General features: G+C 43.0%; 1 protein-coding gene across 1 annotated transcript in view; it reads right to left on the bottom strand.

Annotated features, from left to right (window-relative positions):
* LOC111221222 (ephrin-A5b-like) overlaps window positions 1–12140 on the bottom strand; it is a 78192-nt gene that overhangs the window by 5464 nt on the left and 60588 nt on the right. Inside the window, exon 2 of the mRNA XM_022744588.1 lies at window positions 6411–6703. Within this exon, the coding sequence (XP_022600309.1) occupies window positions 6411–6703 (293 nt within the window). The remainder of the gene's footprint in view (window positions 1–6410; window positions 6704–12140) is intronic.

Raw genomic sequence — 12140 nt, forward strand, 5'->3', positions numbered from 1 at the left:
TGGTTAGCTCCTCAGGTAGAAAGAAATGACCCGCATGTGCACAAAAATATCAACTGACAGCAGCACAGATAAATGTTAGCATTAGCTTTGGTTGCTGCACAAGTTAAGAGCACTAGTGCACTCATTCTCGTTACTACGTTCGTTAAGTTATCATGTGCATCAGCATGTATATTTCCTCAGAATATACGACTGGATAAATGCCAGATGTGCTACATGTCTGCAAAAAAGCTCATATTGGATTTGAGCTTCACTCCCTACAAACTGTGTCAATACAGGATTCAATCAATGTTATTGGTGCAGCCACACAGGGTCATGAAAAGAGACTGTGCGCCTGTTTAAATTTTTTCTCTCCGGAAAATTATAAGCATAACAACGTGACACATTTTCCATCCAAAGCCATCAGCTGTCACCCATTCCCAAAGTGAAACCCTAAACGCATGTCAAACACAGAGCCTTAGCAGTAGCCTCATTCATCAAACAGCAACAGTGTGAAGCTGTCTGACCTTAAAACCGCTGTTTATTCCTGCAGTTTCAGTGTGAAACCAACCACCGCCTTCATAAAATCCGTCCATCGGCTAACGGCTAACAGCTAACTCTGCTCTCTGAGCTAACAGCCAGATTTCCTTATTGGGATAAGGAACATTTTCCACTTATTACTTTTTGTCATTTTTGCAGATCTAGGCACAAAAACAACTTTTCCTCGTAAGTTGTCAGTTATTTTGGGTTATTTTCTGTCCCCTGCCCGCACACTGCCTCACTGATGACGTCGCTCAGAAGCCCCTCTGTTAATTCCTTGCTGAAACAAACACGGTTTAAAGTGACTACATGTGTTAGATGGCAAAATATTGAAATCACAGTTATCAGCCGCTATGACAAACAGGCTGTTCTCATTATTTGTCATGTATAACTTACTACTACTAACACCCAAAACAAGCTGAGGATACCACAATGAATTGCAGATGATATGCTGACTCTCAGTTGACATCGAATCTATTTCTTTAAACCAAGTAGAGGCGTCATCTCTGGAAGTTTGGAGAAATATCAGTGGATTGCCGGATGTACGGATGCCAGTAGGTGCAGTAGACGAATTTATTGGTCAATCACAAGTAGGAAGGAAAAAGAAGCAGCCTCAAAAACAGATCTACAGTCATGAACTGGCAGTAACAGTAGCTGCAGTTGTTTTTTTGATTTTTTTCAGATCGTAAAAGGTGAAATTAAAAGTATAAAACTGCTTCAGCCTCCGGAGAAATAAAACACAGCCGCTTCCTGTTTTCCTTTGGTAAGCAGTATAATGCACCCTGCAGGTCTCATATATCAGCAGAACTTGTCATGTATTATCTCTTTCAAATTATCTGCTTTCATTTGTTTGTTTGATTTTTTTTTTTTTTTCATGGTCATTAAACACTGCAGTTATTTGGGATTACTGGTCATGATGCATGTTAAACCTGAGGATGATCCTTTACCCTCCACAACATCGCCTTGTTTCTTACTAAAATGTTAAAGTTGCATCTGTTGCAGGATCTTTTCTTCCTTCTTTCTCACTTCCTCACCCTCTCTATTTCTCTCTCCCTCTACCAGCAGCCCTTCACAGATCCCAACACACAGACAATTATCCGACTGTCTCTCTTCCTCTCTCTCATGTCTGCCACTGAGGTCAGAGTCTGGCTTTTCTGTCCTGGAGCAACACAGCCGAGCTTCGCCGTGACTGTAACTCCAGCTCTGCCTGCAACCCTAGACTCAGAGCGTTAGTCAGGTCATCTTGACGCTGCCTCATCGTGATGGCGAACCTCCCGGTCACACGCTCAAGACACACTATACACGTTCAAGTCATGTGCCGCTGGACCCGTGATCATGCATCCAGCACCAGCAACACATGTCACTGAACAGGCCGGGATGGCGTGTAAGGCCTGGCTTTAGTGTAGCTGTGAGGTGAATTAGACAGATTCTGGTATAAATAACCTACTGTAGGATCAGGTGTTTTTCTTGTGATGATCGGTTTATCTTGGGGAACAAAGCCCTTTGTCTTTGCTTCAGCTGCGAGAAGCTAAAGGGAAACTGTCGGGGCACTGTGCTGGCGGGGTTCATGTCATTATCGATGTAGATCTGCACTGGCTGTATGAAGCGGGACCCAGGCGTTTGAAGCGCGAGGGCTTTACAGGGAGACAGTCATCCCTCTCACACGGGGAGAGCCAGACTCTCAACTGTCTCCTCTGAAAATTGGATTTCTATCCCCTGAGATTAGGATCAGGCTTCCCCCGCTCCACTGCGGCTCTATTAGAAAAACATGCCGCCCTCTGAGGCCATGAGAAGCTTGCAGCGCAGACCTCGTCGTCATCTTGGTGACCTTTGACCTTATAGGACCGGCCGCAATACTGATCCCACACCAGGCTTTCCCTCGGGTGTCTGTCTGTCTGCCAGACGGGCAGGCCTGTAGCCAACTGCAGGTGTCATCTATTTGACGTGGCCCCGCCTCCTATTCCCCCCCTGCCTGGGGCGAATGACAATCACCACGAAGGAGGACAAAGGAGTGTCTGTCTACACTGAGACAAGCAGACATGAACCCCCTTTCTGTGTCATTTACATCGCCACTTAACAGATTCCCAAACCATATTATATGTACAACACAGGTATTAACTATCAGCTATTGTCAGGCTTTGCTAGAGCAAGACACTGCTAACATGCAATTTGACACTGATACCAGCAGCTGATAAAACATACAGTAGTTTACTGTAGTGCAGCCAGAATTTCTGGATCTGGATGATGCTGATGGGAAGAAAAACAAAGATCCATCTGGAAAAATATGTTTTTCCTGTAGTACAGCAAGACATTTTTCTTACTGCATCGCATTTCAAGATTCCAAATGAAAGAAAACTGACATGGCAGGCTTGGAAAGTAATAGTCCTGTTTTCTGCACAGACAATGTTAAGTGTTAAGACAGTTGGAGCGCCTCGAGGCTTGGATGGACATCAAACTCTAGTACAAGAGTCAAGCAGCTGCTTTATAAAATATCTTGTTCTATGAGTTAGAAAAATAGAGTCATTAGTTCAAGTATGGAGACATAAAAACTTTTTTGGTCCAAAACATTCAGTCACCAAGCCTAAATTCTGTTTGTACACTGCTAACAGTTAGCTAAAGCTAAGGCTTACACTGTGTAGAAACCTGGTAAAAGACTGAGCAGCTTAAAGCTGCACTAATCAAAATTTCTTTATTAACAATGGATTAAATGACTGTGTGTAATGTGAATGGGGTCATACAGTAATGAGGAACCTACAGAGTTTAATGAACTCTGCAGTTGGCCTCAGGTCTCTAGAGTATTTTAGCTTCTTTTGGCGAATTGTTTTGTATTGTTTTGCTTTTTCATTCCATAGCTTTTTTTTTCGTTTACTCTGATCAACCTAGTTTCCAGTTGGAAAAGGAAGCTGTTTCAGTGAAAAAGCTTTAATAAACCCACTGTACACTACCGGCCTAGCAGCAAAAATCAGGCAAAGGTAGCGACTAGCTAAAGTGAATACGTGTTCATAACTATATAATTCCTCGAGGACTTGGTGGATACCAAAGCAGAGGTTTTCCAGGTGAACTCCAAATGAGTTCTAACACTAAATTCTTTGATATATACTATATATAATGTACTTCATATCGTCATATAAGGATATAATATGTCAATGTTGTGGTTTTAGCTTGTTCTGCTTCCTGTCGAATGGCCAAAACTCTCACTTTAAGATTCTGAGACAGTTTTAAATGTATTCAACAGATGTGTTGCATTGTTTTGTTCGATTAAAGGTTCTGACCAGCTTCTTCTCCACAGCAACAGCAGCTGAGGCTCATGGGTATTGCTGTATTTAGAGCCATTCATCATAAAAACTGACAGAAAATTATGACTTCTCAAAAATGAAAATGAAATAATAAAAACTAATATCCACAAGATAAACTTATAGTACTGTTACATTATCCAGGTGACTTCAATGTTGAGGAATGAGGAACATGAAGGATTTCATTTAAAGGAAACTTTCACATTGGAATTTAGTGATAAACACTTCCTGAAGCAGTTCTTCTTTCCAACTACACACCTCCATACAATGAGGACAAATATTGGGATTATGTTAAATGCTCTGACAACAAGATCGTGGTATGTTCCCTGAGGTGTCTTTGTCTGTTGTTATTTCATACCGTGCTCAGATCCCATGTCCTCAGAGGAGGAAAAAAAGTGTCTTTGGTGAACAACGATCTGATGGATGAGTCATGAATCTGAGTCAGCGAGAGATAGTCCATATGGCCTGAAACTGCTTAAAGCCATATGGGCTGTCTCTCTGCCTTTCTCTCTCTCTCTTGATGATCAATCATCATCCTAGTCTGCAAGAACATCATCTTCACTGAGTTTCACATCAACCAGAGCCAACTCAGCAAATGAAGCAGAATTAGGCAATCTATGATTTTTCTTATCAACATCCAAAGGATTGCAACAACATCAGTAATTCTCTGGCAGGGCTAACAATAGACCACAATTTCCCTAAACAGTCACATTTTATGCAACAGAGTCCAGTAGACTAGCCAACGAACGCAGAGGTCCAACAGAAACATGTAGTGAAGGGTAATACATCACGACACAAAATACTGCAACAAAAATACAGGTTATATGAGGACAACTTTGATGATCTTGTGATTCCAGATGCTCATTTGTCAGACAGTCCAAGATCAGTGAGGCAAACACAAAAGCGTTGGAGGACATGTAAGGAAAAAATAATAGAAAACGTTCATTGTGATCCTGCCTGTATCATTACAGATCATCATTTCAGCTTTTAGTGGAGTTTTCAAAGACACAAAGTGGATTTTGGGGAAATGTGTATGAAACTTGCAGGGAGGACGCAGGAAAAAATCAAGTCAATGATAAATAGTTTTGTTTTGTAACTCTAAAGGTCCCATATTTTACACTTTTGTTTCATTCTAGTGTTGATCCATAAGAAGATATATTTGTGGTTTTAAGAACCAAAATCTTAATGTAGTTTTACCTCTCCTCTCTCAGGTTTCTCTCTGGAGCTCTGATTCTCTCTTCTGATTGGCTGACTGTTTTCAGAGTGATCAACCAAAAATATACAATAAACCAAATCCTGCAAGGTTGGCTGGTGGGTCAAAGTGGGCGGGGCTTGGGGCACAGCTGAGAGCGGTGACTGCTTTGTTGTGACATCACAAAGTTCCAGAAGTCCTGACGGCTGGTTTTAAGGCTCAGTTTCTGAATACAGGCTGTGTGCATTTCTCTGTGGACTGAGGCTTTGATACTTTAACTGTATTAATATAGAACCAAGACCTGCTTTATAATCAGAAAAGACATGGAAATCTGCCTTTATACTATATGGGACCTTTAAAGCTACAATACAGGTGAAATCATTGTTCAAAGGGTCAAATCAGTGAGCAGCCAACAGATATCAAAGCCTGATTTGCAGTTCAACAGAACAAAAACATCCTTTCAATCTGGTCAGATGAGCCAAACTGCATATTTTCTTTAAAGTGAATTTTCTGAAACACCTGCTCTGGGTCTGGAGGCTAAAAAACTGCATAAAGGAAAAACTAAATATTGTACTTTGTTATAAAGCCAAAATAGTTCTGCCTTTCCACTGACACTTGCACTCCTTATTATTCCTGTTCCTGTTCCTGTTAATACCCATGAAGCTCCCCTGACCACGAGTGTCAGCTAAATTCCTAAAAATCTACCATGGAGCTCACTGTATCTCATTTAGTCCCTCTCCTCTGCACCTTCAGGGCATTGACTTCGCTTATGAAAACATGACTTCCCAGCTGCTTGTTTTCCCAAGTCTTCTCACGAGGAGGAGAAAGCTGAGCTCAGCCAGTCAGCAACAAAAGATGCTTCAGACGAGACCTCGACAGCAGAGATGTTTTGCTCCCTCTGGCTTGTGTTTTGGCTTGGCGTTTTTTTTTTTTTTTTTTCAAGGACTTGCAAAACAAAACCCAAACATTGCTGCTGTCTTTTTGCCAGATTCCAGGATGAAACTGATATCGATCTTCTGATGTGGGTCTTATAGAGCTTGTTTTTGCTGTGAATCTCTCTTACTAGTCCTGATACAATACCTGAGTTTCAGTACTGATAACAAAATGACACTTTTTTATGTACCTTACTTTGAGAAATGTAAAAAGTTCTACGAAAGTTTTGTTTTTTCATTTAACACAAAAAAAAGTTACCAAGAGATAAACATTATATAAACACAAGCAGCTATACAAGAACTTTACAAAAATAATAAATATATTTCGATTTGAGTCAGAAAAATATCTGATCAAGAAAAAGTAATAAGAATACAAATCTGACCACACAGTCAAGGTCATACTCAGCACATTTCGATTGGTATCAAAAAAGTGGAACAAATGCTGTAAATAGCACATTGAGGTCGGTGCGTACTCACAGATATAATAATACTCTCTGCCGGGGCGAAACTCGAAGCCTAAGGAGAAGGGAGTGAAGAGCTGGAACTTCTCAGAGAACTTGAGCGGTCCGTTCGGCGACAGAGGCCTGTTGCACTCCCAGCGTTTGAAGCCCTTGGCAGTGTGGTCGCAGGAGCTGTAGCCATCGTAGTTCACCATGTAGAGGATGTAGCGCTCGGCCCGCTCGTCGGACACCGGGCCTGTGTAGTGTGGACAGTAGACATCAAGATAGTCGTTGATGCAGACGTCGATGTGGTAGTCACCCCGATAAAACCTGGAAGAGGAGAGAGAGAGAAAAGAGGGAGATGTGAATAAATCCAGGGACGTGAGAGATGTGAAGAAAAACATTGAATATGTGCTGGTGTGTTGTCTCAGCCCAAGTCTTTAATGAGTCTCAGTCAAATCTTAAGTCCTCTTTTCATGATTTTCAAAAGATACCTGTTTGAGTGTTTGACCTTTAAAGGTCCCATATTTTACACCTTTCCTGTGTTTTATGTGAAGTGTTGATCCATAAGAAGATATATTTGTGGTTTTATCATCTCTATGTAGTTTCTATGTATCTCCTCTCTCAGGCTTCTCTCTGGAGCTCTAGTAACAACAGGTCGGTGAGCCAATCAGAAGAGAGGAGGCTCTGAGCCTCTCTTCTGATTGGCTGACTGTTTTCTGAGTGATCCAATAAAAATATAGCAGATTTCAGGTAAACACTCAGAGATACCAAATCCTGCAAGGTTGGGTGGTGGGTCCAGGTGGGCGGGGCTTTTGGCTGAGGGTGGTGACTGCTTTGATACTTTCACAGTATTAATATAGAACCTAGACCTGCTTTATAATCCAAAAAAGACATGGAAATCTACCTTTGTACAATATGGGACCTTTAATAGCACTGTGGGGGGAATACACAGGGGGGGGGATACACATTCCTGCCAGTGGTTTCACACTATTCCAGATACTGACACTGGGAAATTCGGATGTAAGGTTTCAGAACTGCTAAAAATTGGTGTTTTATGAGGAAGGAAAGTGCATCAGAAGCTCGTGACCACTTGTGCTTACATGACTGGAATCATTTGTGTTCATAAACCACAGTGGGGGACAGTTTCTGTGTGTGTCAGCAATAATACTAACATGATTAATCTATGATCGTGTCAGGTGATTGTTCTACATGCAAGGATAATTCCCACAATGGCATCGTGCGAGAGCATGTGATCGGCGATCTTGACCTTTCTAATGATTTATTTATCCAGTGAAAACATGCTGAGCATGCACGCGCTCTCTCTGCAGCAGCCTCCTGCGGTTTGAACACACTTAACATTCAGATACCCTGAAGCAGCGCGTTGCTCAGGGGCACATCGGCAGCAGCTGTTTAAGTGTGCAGACAGTTACTCATTGATTTGTTCGGGGACTCTCTCGCCATTTTGTTCCTTGAAGACGCATTCTCCACAGAGACACGAGTACTCCAGATCCTGATGAGAACACGTGATACTTAGGGTATCTTAGCGAGGCCACAGCTGAAGGAAAATTTCCCATATGTGCAGCGCAAACTGGGGCCGGACTGTGAAAGACGCATTCAGGCTTCGGCTCTTCTGGTTTTGTTTACAGGATCTCATCATGTCAGTCTCAATCATCCCAAACCCTCTTGTGAGACTAAACCGAATCCCCCCTGCAACAGAAACCTCTTACGACACACGCTAGTCCGTCCTAAGCCATATATCAATGTTAGTGCGCCGTAGTGATGACTTATACTGGTGCTGAAATTAAAGTCCCCTAGCGTTACAGGGCTAATCCCCTGGTTAGCATGTGCCTTTAGCAGCTTTAAGAGGATCCCTCAGTAGAATGAGATTTTCATTAGCCCAACATGACAGCTTGATGTAGGAGCCCCTTGTGGAATCTGTGAGTCTGGGAAAATGAGGTCTGTTCTCAAGCATCGCCTTGAAACAGCCCCGAGATCTTCCGCCCGCTGTTTACTGTAAACCGAGCGGACAGGAGCAAAGGGGGGAAAGGAGTGCGGCGACGAGATATGCCAGGTATTCATTCCTGGGGAGAGTGATTGGAAACACATATTCCCATAGGCGCCGTATAAGGTTGCATTTCTGAGGCTTTTAGCGGAGACAGATTAGGCCTGGACGGCTGGATGGTTGTGTCTCTGTAGCTGCTAATGGCCCGCAGTTCAGTATCATTGACATACTGACATACTGCGGATGTCTTCAATACTCCACCTCTGTTCATTGACACAGTGAGGACCGTCAGAGGGGGGGTGGGTGGGTTTCACCGGGCTTCACTGGCTACGGATCGGATATTACACCTCCTCCTGCTCCACGCCCGAGAGAATGGGAATACCAGTCAGCTGATCTAAGGCCAGGTGTGGCAGGGAGGGACGGGTCTGGACGCAGCTGCTGCCGCTGACATGTACATGTTGGGGCTTCGGGAGGCATGAGCAGCATAAAGAGAGGTGTGTGCTCGCCGCGGCCTGCTGGGGGTATCAAGTTGTCATTACACAGATTGTAAATGTGCTGCAGGATTAGTGGCCGTCCTACTGGGTTTGCAGGGGCCACAACTGAGCGGACGTGTGTGTGTGTGTGTGTGTGTGTGTGTGTGTACGCGTGCATGATAGCGGGGTGTGTGGGTGTCTTGTGGCATCGTCAGCCATATTCTAATCTTTTTCTCTCTCTAATTATAGTCTGGTCAAACGAGAAACCAAAGCTCTTGTTTTCTCTCCCACTTTTTTTTTTTTTTCCCCCCCTGCAGCACCAGCTGAGCACGTTGGCTCCAGGCAGGCACAGCGTGGCTTCCTTTAGCCTCAGTTCCAGAGCTGCTGGCTGATATTATGACTACCAGGGGTCAACCGGCTCCACGGTATCACGTCCTCAGCCAGGAGCACTGTGGGATAGCCTGCTTTGTCCTCCCCTGTCTGTCCTAAGCCTTAAATGTTTAGCTTTAACCTTGCGAGTGTCGGTGGCTGTCAATCAAACCTGACCCAGGAGTAACAACTGAGATTAGTCGGGATCAAGAAGAATTTATAACTAATACCTTTGTGCGACAAAGATGGAGGAAAAAAAGTTTGTGAAAGTGACGACGACCCTGTTCAGAGCTGGATATTTATATTCAGATACATTCAGATTGTGACTGGAGCTGGGACAGTGTTTACTCCGGGCATCAACCTCTCCTGTAAACACTGTTGACACTTCTGGGGATAATCCAGAGAAACAGGGAAATTTTATTTATTTTTATTTTTTTTGTTTGGAAAGACAAGCTGTTCTTGAATTTGAAAACATAATTTGAAAAGTTTGAATACCACAAACAAAATTCCTTTCACCTCCTTTATTTTGGGATGGAGGCGAAAGTCTAAAAACCTACGGAAAGTAAAACTAAATATAACAAGAGAAATTATTAAATAATTAAAAAAAATAATTACACAACAAGGATTTAAGAAGTAGCAAAACTAATTTATGATTGGAAGTAACGCCGCCAGTAGACAGAGGAAACTTGTTAGACAGGCATCTGATTTCCCACGGCTGCCATTTTTGTTTTTTCAGATTGTTCATGAATCATTAAAAATGCCCGTTCTTAGTGATGAGCCTGGAAACAACCTGGATTCCTGTCTCCATGCAAATAAACTGTATTTTGTAGCAGCTGACAGTTCTTTATTCTCGTCTTAGATGCATTTCTTTTCCCGGCCATCCATTTATGATTAGATCACTAGACGTGGATCTGGAGGGCCGTCAAACATTCGCAGCCAAGAGGCTAAAATATGGACTTGAGGTGTTACAAAAGATGATAAAATGCACAGTGAGAGTAGCAAGAGCACAGGCACATGCTCCAGATGTTTGCCAGATGGAGGCTATAAGGAGGTTTTTGAGTGGCAGAAATGAAATATTGCTGAGACACGGAGCCGTAAACACACAGCCCGACTCAAGATGTGGAGGGGATGACATTTCCACTCTCTCGCTGTCTTCTGGTTTCTTCTTTAAATTAGGCTGACCAAAGACTTTCTCCTGCTGATCTCCGCTCTAATCTCCACTATGTCCACGCTGCGGCTCTGGTCCGCCCGTCAACACCTCCCCCACCGCCACCCCCTTCCTTCTGCGGACTGGCCTGAAGAGTGAGAAACCCTCGTTCATTTACCGAGCTAAAAACCTTCTGCAGTGTTCGTGATCTTCAGCATTTCTTAATTTTTCATTACCAGCAAGATTTATTCACCTGCTTTTTTCTAGATGGCTTTGGCGTTATGTACTTTTTATTGAGTCATTAAGCTTTCCCAGGGCTGATCGAGGTAATTTCAATAGTTGTGTTTTCTTTCTGGCGTAGTTCTGAGCAGCAGGTGGTGGAGGAGGCTGATCGAGGGTTCAGGGTTTTGATAGCAGGAGGTAGAGAGAGCGACCAGGGGAAAAAAAAAAGCAGTTCAGCAGTTAAAACTGTCAGTTGAAAATGTGTCATAACGAGCCATTAACAAAATAAAAGCACCTTAATCCTAAATCCATTTGTCCTGGGGATTAATGATCCCTGATTGGCTGAATTACTCACGGCCAGTTAGAGGAGGCTTATCAATGAATCAGGCGCTGGAGCTCTTAACAAAGCACACATCTATGGATAATCCCTCTTTTCAGTCAGCCACCCCCTCCCACACACACACACACACACACACACACACACACACACACACACACACACACACACGGTTGTTTACTTTCTTTAGCCCCATCTGGTGTGTTTGGCCTGGCACAGGTAAGGTATGACAGAGCCAGTATGGACAGAAACAGACAAAGACAGGGTGGGGGGGGTGGGGGGGTTGGTGATGGTGGGTGGTAGATGGAGTGAGTAGAAGAAAAGAGGAATTTTATTATTTGGATTTATTCAGCCTATTCCATTAGTGGTTTTGATTTTATTTTCCGCAAGTTTCCTCTGGCAATCAACAAGTGCTTACAAACACAACCCAACTCACTAAACTCTGACTGAGAGAACGCTGTCTTTATTTGCCAGATTACGAAGCTGTTTCCACGAAATGTTGAAGGAAATTACTGGAAAATTGCAGAACCACGAACCGTTTTATTTCCCAACATGAAGGCCTAAACGCTGTTTCAAAGCCCTCTCCATGTGGCCAACAATTAAATTTGCTGAAGAAATACTTAATTCTTTATTTTTTTGGCACGAATGAAAAAAAGAACACTGCCTTGCTTCCTGCTGGTATATACTGTATATTTATTCATGGCGTTTTGGTCTGTTTGAAGTCGTGCTTTCCTCTGACACACCTGTCACATATTCAGGTGAGCCATTTTTAGTTATTTCACTGGCATTAATGCTGTCAAATATAAATATATAGTAAGTATAAAAATAGCAGAAAATACAGCAAGAAATAATTAATCCCCTAAGGTTGGTAAAACCTGCAAATTCCCAGAAAAAATACATCTCAGTGTCCTCGGTGGCAGCTATGGTCCTGAGAGGAAGGAGGAAGTGAAGACAGTGAAGGAGAAGAAAAAACTAATTAGTTAGTTTGTTCGTGACAGTTTTATAGTCGTTACAAGTACAATCGAAAACAGTAAAGAGCCTGAGCCGGAGGAGAGGAGGAGAGCAAGAAGAGGAGAAGCAGAGATGGAAGTGAAGAACAAGAGGGTAGAAAACAGAATGATAGGAGGAGAGGAGAAGTAAAGATGAGGGAGAAGAGGGCGAGTGGAAGAGTGTGGGTGAGGAGAACTCAAGGACGGAGGACAAAGTGAGTGGAA

Source organism: Seriola dumerili, unplaced genomic scaffold (genome assembly GCF_002260705.1).
Source record: "Seriola dumerili isolate Sdu_G_001 unplaced genomic scaffold, Sdu_1.0 BDQW01000081.1, whole genome shotgun sequence".
Taxonomy (NCBI): Eukaryota; Metazoa; Chordata; class Actinopteri; order Carangiformes; family Carangidae; genus Seriola; species Seriola dumerili.